The sequence below is a fragment of the Engraulis encrasicolus genome, chromosome 17 (assembly GCF_034702125.1).
Source record: "Engraulis encrasicolus isolate BLACKSEA-1 chromosome 17, IST_EnEncr_1.0, whole genome shotgun sequence".
Lineage (NCBI taxonomy): Eukaryota > Metazoa > Chordata > Actinopteri > Clupeiformes > Engraulidae > Engraulis > Engraulis encrasicolus.
In genome coordinates, this window is record NC_085873.1 from 30126676 (window position 1) to 30142805 (window position 16130).

The window sequence follows — 16130 nt, forward strand, 5'->3', positions numbered from 1 at the left end:
GGTTCCCAAACTTTACCATGCCAAGGCCCCCCGTATACCGGTAGATTCCAGTCAAGGCCCCCTGATATAGGCCATGCCACACTATTTCTTTCTGTGCAACCAGTTTCACAACTCGATGAAATTGGTGTATTCCTAAAACCATTGAAGTACTATAGAAAGCACAATACATATATAAACATTGTAAAGAAGAAACCGGTTCTACTTGGATTGTTTAGCTTATTTTTGGTTTATTTTAGATATTTAAATTATTTAATGTATACAATAATTGAGTTGATTTCACAATATTCTTCTTGCCAACCTCCCGTGGCCCCCCTGGCACCCCCTCGTGGCCCCCCAGGGATCCCTGAAAACCACTGATATAGGCTACTGTGATGTCCTACCCCAAAAAAGTTTTGCCAGTATTTGACTGGTTAGCAGGAGCAAGTGTCAAGCCCCTGGTGTCAACCTTGTACTAGTGGTAGACCAAACATTCACCTGAGCAGGGACGTTGCTAAAAACCGTCGACTGGACCCCATGATGAATAGTTACATTTAGCAAGACAATACTATTAACACATAATAACAGTATCCTTATAATAATAACAATAATAATATACTTACCATATAATAACGCTATAATAATAACAATGCTCCTCTGTCTGGGCCAGGCCCATAGAAATGCATGCGAAAAGGCAGGATTGGCGAGCGACGTAGAGAAGAAATCAATGTGTAAGATTGTGAATGCAGTTAGAGAGTGAAATGTACATTTGTGCGTGTGTTTTTTTTTGTCTGAAGACATCCTTCAGTTTAGTCAGAGTCAAACATTGACTTGTAGGTGAAAACTAAAGACTGGCAGAGCATGGGAGACAGATGGAAAGTGTAGAAGGAAAAAGGAAAAACTTTGTAAAATGTCTGTCATGACTGTTCTATATTAGCAAAATGCAGACTGATTTGCTTAACATATTGTTTGATGAAAACAGGCCTACATCAGGATAATCCTTACATTGCATCCTAGTGATTCTCAAACGATGGGGAGGGTATTCCAAGTGGGCCCTGAAATAATTTTCTAACAATCTAAGTAATATTTGAGTGTGTGTTGCTGCTGACTCTTTATTTGAGTTGTATGGTGTATTGGGTCAAAGGTGGGCGCCAAACATTTGTGAACATTATAAGTGGGCCCCAAGTTGGAGAAGGTTGGGAACCCCTGTTCTAGACCATAAAATTTATGCCACGGCTTTGAACTCCTAGATATGACCACCAGATGGCGCCTACATGTATCAGTCCACGCCTTCCCGCGGGTCGCAGCGAGACGTACTTGGACAATCGAGTGTTTTTGAAAATGAAACAGACTCGATTACCACCCGGTAGGATGGCGGGTTTTTGCCACCGACTCATTATGATATATCATCCAACATTTTCATGACAAAAAGTATTTGGCAGCGGTGGGATTCGAACCCACGCCATCGAAATGACTGGAGCCTAAATCCAGCGCCTTAGACCACTCGGCCACGCTACCGTCCCATTGAACAGGGAACACCGAGAGAGTTTCAATACACGCTCATGGCAGAGATGCAACCGAGTGTTCGCAATTCACAGAAATGCAGGAAAAAAAACACGGCGCTCGCATAACTTCAACTAGGACAATCCGCGTCCGAGCAACTTTGGATAACACCAAGCATCGCTAACAAAAAAAACCCTGCTGGGTTATATTTTATGAGATAATTAAAACCATATGGCAAAGTTAGCTGCGAAACATTATCAACATCTGCTTCAAATACGCTTCTCGAAGTTTGCCATGTCCACGTGTCATGCACGCGCATGGCTCACTTGGCAGTCCGTAACTTTTTACCAAACACAAACAACATTACACCAACGAATTGATGAAACTACCCACCACTGTGAGGTTCAGGTCTCACTTGTTTCACTAAAATCTATCAATGGTGAACGAGTGGCGTATTTCGTGTTGTTAATTGTTCTGGTTTCATTTAAATACTCCGAAAGATGATAGTTGTTTTGCCAAACACGTCCACCACGTTCTTCACTGTATGTCTGTGTGTCTTGCCAACTCAAGACGTTCTTATCAAATCTCATTGGTTTTGCTGACATCTAGCGGTTGCTTTAGCAAATCACCACCAAACATGAATGAAAGGTAGGCTGGGCTAAGCTTGTGTTTTTTCGGTTTGAAGCTCTGTGAGAAGCTCACTTTACTGTGTGGGCTGGGTTGCCGCTGCTACTTCGTACGTGCAGTCCGCACATGTTGTTGTGGAGGACGAGTACAGAGCACTCGAGGAGGAACATAAAGCCAGCAGCGGAGTGCAGGACTGTTTACAGCATTTGTCGACCAGGGTTAACAAGCATCACCACCACCACCACAAGGGGACAGAGAGTGACAGCTGCTACACCAAAAGATACCGCCAAGTCAACGGCAAAAAGGTTACTAAAACGAAAGGGAAAACGCTTCTTTGTACACGCGCGGCATGAGTTCTTTCTTTCTGCATTACTCGGTTGTGTGACAAAAGAAGGTTTGTGGTCTTTTGCTGCTGCTTCATTTATTGTCTAATCAAATGTTGCTTGCCCGACTCAAACACTTGACTGCTTTTCCACGTTGGCGGAACTGCATGTTCTCTCCTCACTGACCGACCCAGAGGTAGGTCTATATGGACTGACCTCTGTGCGGTTGCACATTGCACGCCTGCTCTTTTTTTCAGCTGGTTAGCGAGGTTAGGGTGCATCGTTGACTGCAATGACAGGACTAAGTGACAGAGTGCAGACGAGAACTGATGGAATTTATTTTCATCAGTGAATGTCAGTGAAAGTAAAGCCATCGTAACCTGGATTTGGGGCACCTTGCATAGGCCTACAGATGACAGAGAAGTCTGCATTTAGTGAAAACTCTTTTTGCTGTGCATTAGTTCACCAGGAGGTTGTTATGACTATTGCACGTCACAGCCTATAAATCATTTAAACCGAATGTGAATTACTTGTCTTTGTGCTTATGTTTGCCACAGGTCCTGAGCACGACTCAACAATCTTGTCAGGATGGCCGAGGACGAGCTTATGTTTACAATGGAGGAGGTGGTGGGCAACCCCTCGAAAGGTGGCAAGAGCAAGAAGCAACAGAGGTCCATCTCATTCGCTGTCCCCAACTCCAAAGACAGCGATGACGAAGATGATGATTACTACATGGGCCTATGCCCCATCACTGACGACCCCCTCACCCCCACCAAAGAGATCTGTGACTACCTGCAGAACCTGGTGGTTAACAAGCAGCTGTCAAACTCCTTGCCCAAGAATAATTTTGCCTACAGGGTGAGCCACGTTTTCTTAAACTCCTCGCATTGACACTGATCTCACATATCACATGTATTGTTTTGCACATATTATACACACCATGATTGCACTTTTCCTAGTCTAGACTGATATCATCCACACTGTAAAACATTGCATTCCAGTTGAACTTAATAAAATAAGTTGCCCTACTGCCTTAAGTTTGTAAGTTAACTCAACTTGAGACTTGACGCACAAGGCAGCAGTGCAACTGCAGAAATATTGACAGTCAGTGTTGTCAGTGCCAGCCAAGCCTGTACCAGTGTACCATATGTGTACTAAATGCTTTTTTGAATGTGCTTCCTTTTGCATTAGATATCAGCATATCCAGTCCAGTTGCTAGAACAAAGTCTTCAGTAGGTTTTTTGCTGTACTTCCTGGAAGTACAGTGTAATTTACAGTAGTCAGTGGTTTAAAAAAGAAGTGTCACTCAGATGCCGCAACACGGGTTGTGCTGCACATCTTCAGTCTTGACAGTTCTGCAGAAGTCAGACACGTTGTAAATTCAGCAGATGCCATTGCGAGCAGCTGTCTGTGTGGGTTCAAGTGCTCGTCATGTCTTTGTTGTGTAATAAGCACCGATGTGATGTGAGTGGTGGTGATGATGAGAACATTGACAGTCAACATCAATGATGAACTGGTGGTGGGGTTGGGGTGCGGTGTGTGTGTGTGTGTGTGTGTGTGTGTGTGTGTGTGTGTGTGTGTGTGTGTGTGTGTGTGTGCATGGAGGGGAGGGGTGGTGGTGTAAAACTACAAATTAGGTTATCAAGTGAAGAGAAAATCCGAAGTGCTCAGGGAATTGTTCAGAAAAAATCTTGAAGGTGCTCTTTGGTGTTGGGGAAAAAAACAATATCTTGTCAAAAAAGGGAGTCCAAGGCACTCTTCTTGTGGAAAAATATTAAAAAGCCTTTATTGAAACATGGCTAAAAGTTTTAAAACATGGGAGCAGAGACCCACGCGTTTCGGCGCAAGCCTTCTTCAGGGTAACTGCTCAAACAGGAATTCCTAATGATATACACCTGCCAAGCACAGGTAGGAAGTCACATGAACCATTTCCCAGGTAAAAATTACATGCAAGAGCCACTAGGTGGCCACACAGGTGTCAAAAGCCAGTAAAATGGCCAGGTAGAGAGAGAGAGAGAGAGAGAGAGAGAGAGAGAGAGAGAGAGAGAGAGAGAGAGAGAGAGAGAGAGAGAGAGAGAGAAAGAGAGAAAACTACATACAAGAGCCACTAGATGGCCATACAGGTGTCACAGGCCAGTGAATGGTCAGGTACAGGGAAAAAACATATACAAACAAAAGAAGATACATCAAGAGGCTTAGATAAGGACAGCTACCAATACTAGAAAACCACACTGAGAAGTCATTACAAAAAAGGACTAAAATCAATTTCTTCATTTAATCCTGGGTATGTCATGGCCTGCATAGTGTATATGTAGAAAGTTTCCCTTTGTAGTAATAATTTTAACCTGTCACCACCCCTAATATTCTTTTTGATTGTTTCTAAACCTTCAACCATTAACCCATCTGGATTGCTATTGTGTGCTGTGTGAAAATGTTTAGCCATAGGATAATCCAAGTTAACCTTCCTAATGGCATTTTTATGCTCGGAGACTCTGTCTTTTAGACGCCTTTTTGTACGGCCTATATAAAAACAGCCGCAGGAGCATGATAAACGATACACCACAAAGGTGGTATTGCAGTTGATGAATGCTTGAATGTTATATGTTTTGTTAGATTTGAAATCAATAAATTGTTTGCATTCTTTCATGTTTGAGCAATGGTTGCAATGGCCACATTTGTATGTACCGGTTATCTGTCTATGGAGCCAGGTGGTCTTTTTCTTCACATTAAGATGGCTAGGTACAAGTTTGTCTCGAAGGGTGGGGGCCCTCTTAAATGTAATTTTGGGGGGGACTGGAAATACTTCTCTAAGAGTAGGGTCACTTTTCAACAGGTTCCAGTTGGACAAAATGATCCTTTTAATCGGATTGGCAAAGCTGCTATATTTTGTGACAAAGTAAACTTGATCTTGACTAGATGACTTTCTTTTCTTCTTTTTGAACAGATCTGTCCTCTGAATGGAGAGAGCTTTTTCATTGGCAGACTGTACAACATGAGTTTGGTAGCCCCTCTGTGTAAAACGATGAGACATGATTTTGGCCTGCTTCTCATACTCTAGGTCTGAATCACATATACGTCTCAGGCGTTGGAATTGTCCAAAAGGTATATTATTTTTTAGCCAAACTGGATGGAAACTATCTGCTCTCAACATAGTATTTCTGTCTGTAATTTTGCGGAAAACCGTAGTATGGAGCCGGCCATCCAGTCCTTTTGAGATAGTTAGATCTAAAAAGTTAATAGTTGTTTTTGAATGTTCCATAGATAGTTTAACATTCCTATCATTATTATTCAACAAATCATGAAACATAGACAACTCATCTTCAGAACCGGTCCAAATTAGGCAAATATCGTCTATGTACCTCCCGTAGTACTTTATCTTGTCACTATAGACATTATTGTAAACACATTCCTTCTCCCATAGGCCTAGAAAGAGATTTGCATAATTTGGGGCAAAACATGCCCCCATGGCAGTGCCACATACCTGAAGGTATAATTGGTCTTGGAATAGAAATATGTTATTTTTCAATGTCCATTCAGTGAGTTTAATTAAGAAATCGGATGGAGGTGAGCAGTCAGTAGGCCTGTTGGATAAGAAGTGGTTTAAAGCTTTTAGTCCATCGCCATGAGCAATATTCGTGTACAAGGACTCTACATCCATAGTGACCAGATACAAATCATCAGAAACGGTCATCTCATTCAAGATCTTTAAGACGTGAGTAGTGTCCTGTATATAAGACGGGAGCTGTTGGGCGAGAGGCTTTATATGAAAATCTATAAATTGGGAGGCAGGTTCTGTAAGAGAACCATTTGAGGATATAATGGGCCTTCCTGGTGGACATTCAAGGGACTTGTGTACTTTTGGGAGCATATAGAATGTAGGTATACGGGGATGTTCACATAAGAGGAAATCGTGTTCTTTTTTTGATATCCATCCAGCCTCCATGGCTGTGGACAAAAGTTCATTCAGTCTCTCTTTTGTGCGATCCATTGGATTGGAAGACAGTTTTTTGTAGAAATCTGAGTTGTTCAGTTGTCTTAGGGCTTCTTCAATGTATTTTTCTTTGTTGAGCACCACAACAGCGCCCCCTTTGTCAGCTGGCTTCACGACTATTGAATCATTTTTTGCTAATTGGTCAATGGCCAGTTTTTCAGATTTAGTCAGATTCTCCCTAACCTTCTGAGCAGAGTTGCTGAAAAGTTCTTCAATTTCATAATCCACTTTTTTGGTAAAAGCAGTTAATGTAGCATTCGAAACTGGGGGCATAAAATGTGATTTTGGTCTGAAGGGTGAGCTTTGAACAGTTGTAACACTTCTTTCGCTGTGATGGTGGTACCAGGCTTTAAGGTGGAGGCTGCGGTAGAATCTGAACAAGTCCACTTTAGTGTTGAATTCATTTGTGTGGTAGGTAGGAGAAAAAGAGAGTCCTTTTGACAACACGCTGACACAATCAGGAGATAAGGGTGTATTAGATAGGTTGATTACTGTTTCATTCTGCTCCTGAGAGTCGGCGGTGGTTGCTGCGATGCTCTTTGTCTTTGTCCTCTTCCTCTTCCTGCCCCTCCTTGTTTTTTTGTTTTTATGATGGATCTCCCAGGTTGCGGGCTTTCGTCCAAAAAATCAGAAGAAGAAGCATAGGATGATGCATTGGAGAAGGCAGTGGATTCTTCATCACTGCTCATGAGGTTGAAGGACACAGACCTCCGTCGTTGTGTTTCATAGCGTTTCTGTTCAGGCCAGCGGTAGACTTTCCCTTCTTTGTAGTCATTTTCATCTCTTTTAAATTTCTTGACTTTCTGTTGTCTCACCCAGTCTGTCAGTTTCTCAAGATCCTCCTTCAATTTGTTTTCAAATGGCAGCTTTTTCTGTTCATCATCAATTGTAGATATTTGTGTCTTCATTTCGTCAAGTTTTTCTTGGGTCGCTTCTCTCTCCTTCTTATTGTGCTCAATTATCAACAGAATGAGGTCCAGTGAGCATTTAGTTAGAATGCCTTCCCATCTGGATCTAAAATCTGGATCTTCTAAGCCAAATGCTGGGAATTTCTTAATGCGCAGGCCTCTTGGAATACGGCCTTCGCGCCAGTAATCAGACATATTGACAATGTTCCAGTGCAGCCTAATTTCTCTCTCAGACAGCTTTTTTAACTTAAAGTATTTATTTTTCAAGTCTGGTTCAACTTCAGGCAGTCCAGGTGTATCATCAAGTAAAGACTGAGTTACAATAATGTTCTTGCCTTGCTCACTTGAATATGAGAATGCTGTGCTGTGTCCATTCTCCATCTTGAGCTTGTTTGTAGAACTTTCCAATACCCTCAGAGTGCGGGTAGAGCTACTTCAGAAAAGCACTTCCCCAGTGCTGAGTAGTCATCAAGTGAAGAGAAAATCCGAAGTGCTCAGGGAATTGTTCAGAAAAAATCTTGAAGGTGCTCTTTGGTGTTGGGGAAAAAAACAATATCTTGTCAAAAAAGGGAGTCCAAGGCACTCTTCTTGTGGAAAAATATTAAAAAGCCTTTATTGAAACATGGCTAAAAGTTTTAAAACATGGGAGCAGAGACCCACGCGTTTCGGCGCAAGCCTTCTTCAGGGTAACTGCTCAAACAGGAATTCCTAATGATATACACCTGCCAAGCACAGGTAGGAAGTCACATGAACCATTTCCCAGGTAAAAATTACATGCAAGAGCCACTAGGTGGCCACACAGGTGTCAAAAGCCAGTAAAATGGCCAGGTAGAGAGAGAGAGAGAGAGAGAGAGAGAGAGAGAGAGAGAGAGAGAGAGAGAGAGAGAGAGAGAGAGAGAGAGAGAGAATCACATACAAGAGCCACTAGATGGCCATACAGGTGTCACAGGCCAGTGAATGGCCAGGTAGAGGGGATTAGGGGATTAATAACAAATTAGGTTATTTTGCCTATGGTACTCTTTTTATCACTGAATCAGCTTTTTGGGAATATACCACCTGAACATCCTTAAGATTAATGTAGTTGTTTGTTGTTGAGTATTGGAGCAGAGCCTGTGCCTGTGTGCCTGTGTGGCTGACAATGTGAAGTATGCTCCTAGTAGGAATGCACAACACAAGTCTCATATACCCCTGTCGTTGGCGTCATTTTTCGATGCCATTTGATCAGGCTGCAATATTGGACGCTATGGGCATACCCGTGGGCATACCCGCCATGTTAATGCGGTCGCCTAGAGACATAGTCTGAGACCCCTCCCTTAACCTAACTGTCAGTGAAGTCGTGTTGCCACAAGGGCGGTGTTTTGATGGCATAGAGAGCACACTCGACGTCAGCTATGGTAGCCTGGTCAATAAGTCAAAAAGTGACGTGTGGGAATGATACCATGCTGGAAAACTTAGACAGAAGAGGGGTGTGCTACAAGGGAGGCACTCTGTGTCTCTCTCTGTTCCATATTTGGCGCTGGAGAACCTTGTGTCTCTGGTATGCTGTTATGCAGGATGAAGGGAAGAGGGAAGCCAACAGCTCCCACACAACATCTCTCTCTCTCTCACTCACTCACTCACTCACTCACTCACTCACTCACTCACTCACTCACTCACACACACACACACACACACACACACACACACACACACACACACACACACACACACACACACACACACACACACACACACACACACACCTTCAACAGAGGAAGTGACGCTTGACCGGACCTACCCCTCTCAAAAATATCACATCATAATGCAAATATGAAAACTAACTCTCTTCCTAATCCTGCTGACTTGACTTCCTCTTCTCTTTAGGTCACCAGGGAACATCTTGTTTATGCTCTGTGTCTTGGCTTGGCTGTACAGTAAGCATGCAAACACCAAGAAAAAAAACTTTGTCCTTTATAGAGGCCAAAGGAGAGATGCAAATATGAGAAATAACCCTCTTACTAATAAAGCTGACAGGACTTCATCTTCTGTAAACTTTAGGGCACCCTGGAACATATCGTTTATCGTTTATGTCTTGCTTGGCTGTTAGCATGCAAAAAGAAAAAAAAAACGTTGTTTGTACCTCATCCTTTATAGAGCCCAAAGGAGAATGCATCTGACGATCGGGCAGTCAGGTTTGGGTCGTTGACTGAGAGAGGTCGGGTAGGTTGGACACAAACTTGTATTTCCTGTATTTCCTCCGCATCAAGTATAACCGCCTTCCACCTCTTTGGTCCCTTTCCCCATTAATTCACGATTAATTTCGCCGCATATGACAATTTTTTTCCCTCCTTTTGCTTCACTAGCATGCTTTTATTTACACCCTTTTGTACCTGATCCCCTCTCTCCAGGCATTCTAAACCTGTTGCTTTCCCCCAATTCCAATCCATAATTTTCACTTGGGTAAATTGATGAGCCTATTTGAATGATTTTGACTTTTCCTGTGAAAGCATGGAACGTAACACGTTAACGATGAAATCCTGTGTAGTAGAAATTTTGTTACTGGAATGTAATGAAAAACTATAGCCTTCACTTCCGATGGGTTTGATCAGGAAGAATTCAGCTGTAAGTAAAAGCTCCTTGACGTCAATGATCAACTAGCGCCAAGCGCAGAGTATAAACTGGGTCAAATTGTTATTGGAGTAGCACCAACCAACTGTTGATCCCTCCCTTACGCCTCTAAGGTGTGTATAAGCACCACCAGCAATCTTGTGACGAGTTGTGTTTGATTTCATTTTTCGTAAGATGACTCCACGAGGGAGACGTGATATCACATGGTCTGCCTCCTACGTGCCCCCCTCCATTCGTCCATTCGTACAGTGGTAGTGGTAGACTACCCACGTCTGTCTCTGTGCGACGTGTGCTGGTGTGATGAGTTGTGTTCAATTTCATTTCTATGTAAGACGATCTCACAAGCGAAAGGTGGCTCCCCACGTTCACTATCCCCCATTCCCGCATCAGATGGGGACGAGGTGGTGCTAAAGCACCTGCCCCTTTGCCCTGCTAGACAAAAAATGCCCTTTTTGAAAGTCCCTTTTATTATTATTTTTTATCACAATGTACTGCGGTCCATGTTGACATGATCATCTACAAATTCCTCGATAGAATACATAGCCTCTATAGCCTAGTAAGGCAGCTGGAAGTTCCACACCCCCGCCCCCCTCGAGCACCTGCCCCCCAAAATGTCTGTGCACGCCATTGATCACCGGTCACCATTAGATAGTTTGTAGTGTGACTACCCCCACCATGTCTGTCTCTCACTGTGTACTATGCTGCTGCTGCTGTTTCTGCTGTCTAGCACTGACCTTCTCACAAGTCAAAAAAGTAAATACTACGTTGCTAAATATACTCCCGGACATGGCAACCCGGGCATAGCTACTGTATCTGCTACGCAAGTCCTCGACCATGATGTACAGCTCGACGGGAACAGTATCTGGCAAACGCACAGTGTCTGTGTGACACGGCCTGTCATATCGGTTTGCCGGGTTCTCGGAACAAAAGTTCGCATGAGGGTAACACAATGCCAGATGCCCATGAGCTCTCATGTGGGACTTGTTATCTCCTGGTTTCTCGACGGCACAGTTAATCATTCATTTTCTTTGGGATTGGTGCTGCTGGATCAGGCAAACATAATATGGATGTCATAAACATCACAGTTGTACCGTATGTTGATGTCGTAGCACAAATTGCAGACAGTGTAGTCAAACATGTTAAGAGTTTCTTTGCTTTCATTGCCCACCATGTGTGGTCATGTCATTTAGTTCAGGGAACTGTACGATGACAATCAGAGGCGTATCTTGTCACCAGGCCTGGCAGGCAGCCGCTTGGGGCCCCCAATAGATAGATAGTGAATAATAGCCCACACTTAACCACAGTAGTGGTAATTTTGGTTCAAATGTTCATTCTTTTGTATTTTGGCTTGGGGCCCCACCTTACCGTAGAATCGCCTCTGATGACAATAAATATTGATATTGTAAGCGCCACAGTTGTTACATTTGCTGATGTTATACAGTAACAAAAATCGCACAGTGTAGTTTTTACTCTTACTCCCTAGAAGTTATTGTAACGCTATGGGGCCACTTCCATAGGAAGTTAAATTAAGTCAGTAGTAAAACATATGAGAGTTTCTTCTCAGCCATCATCATTCGTATAATTTCGTATAATTTTTTGTCATGCGATAACTGAAATTAATGAAGTCCTGTGTCTTTAATGGAAGTCTTTTTTTTTTGGTCTCGTTCTAATTTGGTGTTGGTACTCATTGTCCTGCTTGCTTCACTTTTGTTAACGCTGCTACTTTGCATTCACTGTATCCCGTCTTTGTGTGTGTGTGTGTGTGTGTGTGTGTGTGTGTGTGTGTGTGTGTGTGTGTGTGTGTGTGTGTGTGTGAGTGTGAGAGAGTGTATGTGTGTGTGTGTCCTGTACACTCCCGGCGTCCCCCCTGTCGCCACTTTATAGTCTTGGAGTTCCATTCAGCCTCTCAGCCAAAGTCTTTATCTGCATGCAACCCACAGGAAAAGGGAAGCAGATCGTCAATCAGCAACTACCAAGACACAAAGGAGTGTATGTGTATATGTGTATATGTGTATATGTGTGTGTGTGTGTGTGTGTGTGTGTGTGTGTGTGTGTGTGTATGTGAAAGAGATAGAGAGAGAAAGAAAGAAACAGTGTGTGTGTGTGTGTGTGAAAGAGGGAGAGGGGGAGAGAGAGAGAGAAAAAGGCTGCATTGTGAGCGTCCAGGGCGTCTGACAGTACTCCTTGTTCTCTTGGCCTGGTGTTGTCTTGGTGTGGTGTGGTGTGGTCTAGGCGGCGTGGAAGCATGCTATCGAGAAGGCCAAGGCCATGCCAGACCCCTGGGCTGAGTTTCACCTGGAGGAGGTGCAGACAGAACCCTGCATCCGATACAGGTCAGACATACACCACACCACACACACGCACGCACACACACACACACACACACACACACACACACACACACACACACACACACACACACACACACACACACACACACACACACACACACACACACACACACACACACACACACACAATCCAGGTCCGGTACACACACATACACACATACACACATACACACACACGAACACACACACACACACACACACACACACACACACACACACACACACACACACACACACACGAACACACACACACACACACACACACACACACACAATCCAGGTCCGGTACACACACACACACACACACACACACACACACACACACACACACACACGCACACACACACACAAGCTGATTGGCCCACTTTACCACCCTGGACTTCAAATGACTTTTTATTTGCCCCTGTGGAGTTACATAACAGTGGGAGATGGACAGTTGTAGTGGTGGTGGTGGTCATTAGCTATCTCAGGCTCTCCCCTCTCCCCTTTCATATATATAGGGGGGTGAGGGAGTCTAATTTTAATTTTAGACTCGTAACCTCACTCACCCGCATTCCAGTGACCAATGGCGGTGTGCCACTGACCCCGCAGAGCCAGGCAGAGAGGGGGGAAGAGAGAGGCTGAAAGAGAGAGGCTGAGAGGAAAAGAGAGGAGGTTAGGGAGAGAAGGACCATATGTGCTGCTCTGGAGGAAGGACACTTTGGAAAAGAGAGAAAGAAAGAGAGACCGAAAGAACGACTGAAAGAGAGAGCGAGAGGGGTAGGGGTGGTGGTCAGGGTGGTGTAATTTGAGGAAAATGACTGTCCTGAGAGATAGATAGAGGGAGAGAAATAAAGAAAGACAGAAAGAGAAGGGGGTGTTAGAGAAGGACCATATGGTCCTCTGTGAGGAGAGAGAGAGAGAGAGAGAGAGAGAGAGAGAGAGAGAGAGAGAGAGAGAGAGAGACAGAGAGACAGAGAGACAGAGAGAACTTGTGGGCTTCTTTGAGGTGAATGACACTCCTGAAAGTGAGAGAGGTAGAGAGAGAGAAAGAGAGTAGGGCAGGGGTTAGAGAAGAACTTGTGGTCTTCTTTGAGTGGAATGACACTCCTGAAAGAGAGAGAGGGAGGGATAGAGAGAGATGGGTGGGTGTGAGAGAGGAGCATGTGGTCTTCCTCTCTGAATGGAATGACACTCCTCCTGGAACAGCGCGTCCCCAAAGAGCCACATGGGGAGCACGCGCAGCACAGCCACGCGCTCTCTTCGTCAATAATGGACTTTTAGGGAGTGATTTACACACAGGGGTTTGGAGAGGAGGGATCATGGGATGGGTATGGATAAGCATGGCGGCTCGGAGGGGAACATGCTGTTTACGTTGCACCGAAATGCTGTAACAATGTGGGAACAAGGCTATAGGCTTGGAAGGCTCGTAGGGATTTTCCATAGCCTACAAAAGCCCTGGCGCAGGAGTAATAGAGTAGTGTTAAAGCTTTATTGATCTCATTATGGTTGTGGTGTGTGCCTCTTGAAGCAGAGATTGTTGATTGTTGTTTGATTTTTTAAAAATTTGAAGTACTTTTTGGGGCTTTTTGCCTTTTATTCTTGACAGGACAGTGAAGGACAGGCAGGAAATGAATGGGGAGAGAGAGATGGGGAGGGATCGGCAAATTACCTTTGGCCGGAATTGAACCCTGTTCATCACCGCTGTCGCAGTCGAGTGCCGAGCCAATATAGCCACGGCTGGGCCATTGTTGATTGTTGTCACAATGGCTACAAGTTTGATCAACTCCTCAAGTGACATGGATTTTATATCCATGCCAGATATTTGTAAACACTGTCGTGAGACGAAACAACATTTCACTCTAGTAGTAATACACCATTAATACATGCAAGCACAATATTGACAAGATGTGTAAAATAAAACACACCATCATCCACACGCTCTCAAACTCTGTTGTGTTCGCTCTGAGAAAAGAAAAGAAAAAATTATAGTAATCGGTGTGTGATATTTTCTGAACTTCAAGCTTTGATCAAGATTTCCAGCCTCACATCTGCACCTGCATTACTAAAGGCTTGTGCATAAGGACTGCAGTGTTTCCCATACATTGAGGAAACTATGGCGGCCCGCCATAGTTTACATTTGGCCGCCATAGTTTACGAAAATGTTAAAAAAAAAAAAAAAAAATTATTATTATTTTTTTTTTACTTTTTTTAATTTTTTTAAACGATATCCGTTTTTGTTAAAAACGATTTGAATTACGATTTTGAATTTCCTTCGCATTTTCCTCCTTGAGTAAATACATACAGACTCTGTATTGGTTAGATAAGTAGTCCCACGGTAACAGAATGAGGGGAAAGCATTAGGAAGTGACCGTAAGGGTAGGCCTATTACAGTTGATTCATGTGTGCACACATGTAACATCGGGTGAGTAACAGAACATGTGCGCAACGATGCGTTATGACACGCCGATATGCGAGGATCTTCGTCCAAATCGCTAGTCGCATGCATCATCGCTAACTGCGTTTACATCGCGTGCCGCGTGTAAAGGAAATGTTTGTTGTTGACATGTATGGAATTCACTTCAATTTGTGCTGTTTCGTGCTTCAGTTGTGGACAAAACGATTGGCCAAACTCACAATAGAAAGCCTTTGCTGTGCTACTGCCCCAGAGAGCTGAAAAAAAAAAAACCTTCATAGAAGAAGTCACTCTTAAAAGGGGTGTTAACCAATCCAATGAGTTCTCTCATTGCTCTCTCTCTCTGTCTCTCTGTCTCTCTGTCTCTCTCTCTCATAGTAGCCTACTATTTACCCATAACAAATTGTGAATTTCTGAGCCCTTTTTAATTTGTAGCCTATACCACTGAAGGCATGATAAAGCTTCATCATATTTTAGAAATAGGGCCTATGTGCCTTTTATATACCAAATGTTTATCATTTTGAAATTGTTTCAGTTGTTTATGACTTGTGTATGACTGAAATTATCTCTGCATACTATCAGTGCTGCATTGCTTTGTAAAGATAGGCTATTCAACACACTTTAAAAACACACTGAAAAGATACGGCCATAGTAGCCTACTAAAAACATTTTGTTCATAATAATGGTGATTAATAAATGGTGATCTTAAATTTTTATACTGACATCCTTAAATTTGACTTGGTAGGTCACGGCAGACCATCAACTTCAAAAGTAGATCTTGGTTAAAAAAAGGTTGGGCACCCCTGCTATAGAGAGAACCACAAGTGCTTGAAAGACAGGGATCAAAAGCCTAGTCAAGTTGTTGGAGCAACATAAAAACCTTCAGAGAAGGGACAGTTGGGATGAGTTTACTAACACTCCCTAGGCTTTGTTTTACAGTTGTAATGAGTTTGGTGACAGACATGACACAGCAGAGGAGACATCGGGCTGCATATAGAAATTAATGTGTAATGAATGTGAATATAGACATAAATGTGTAATATGTTGTTCAGCCCTTTTAATGGGAGGAATTTGGAAAAAACTGTCCCTGTGACCAGCACCCCTCATGAAGAATGTGTACGCCTACAGATATGTGTGGGGGAAAAGGCATAGCCTACCCTCTAAGACCCTTTTTGTCTATGCGTTAACAATTTCACAGTGCTCTTAAATTCTTATCTCTGCTCCTATTTTGTTTTATTATTGTTTCCCAGACCCCTGCATGAGGGACGAATGAAACTGTGTTGTAAACAGAAATTATTCACTGTACTGCATTTTTTGACAATGACAATGTACTACTATTATACAAGTCATGGGTAAAATCTTATGTAGCCTTAATTCTCAAAATATAAATGGTTGAAATATAGGCCCAGGCCTACAGTTTCTCCATGCGCCACTGTCATACTGTAGTCA

At 43.3% G+C, this 16130-nt stretch overlaps 1 protein-coding gene and 1 non-coding gene across 2 annotated transcripts in view; one reads left to right on the top strand and one right to left on the bottom strand.

Annotated features, from left to right (window-relative positions):
- Positions 1 to 1412: 1412 nt before the first annotated feature.
- On the bottom strand, positions 1413 to 1494 carry trnal-uag (transfer RNA leucine (anticodon UAG)). Its single transcript has one exon. It is a non-coding gene; the product is annotated as a tRNA-Leu (tRNA).
- A 678-nt stretch (positions 1495 to 2172) lies between these two features.
- The window catches only part of eef2k (eukaryotic elongation factor 2 kinase), a 32164-nt gene continuing 18206 nt past the window's right edge, over positions 2173 to 16130 (top strand). The window contains exons 1-4 of the mRNA XM_063220610.1: positions 2173 to 2500; positions 2987 to 3287; positions 9462 to 9527; positions 12168 to 12268. Coding sequence (XP_063076680.1) covers positions 3018 to 3287; positions 9462 to 9527; positions 12168 to 12268 — 437 coding nt within the window. The 5' untranslated portion in view covers positions 2173 to 2500; positions 2987 to 3017. The remainder of the gene's footprint in view (positions 2501 to 2986; positions 3288 to 9461; positions 9528 to 12167; positions 12269 to 16130) is intronic.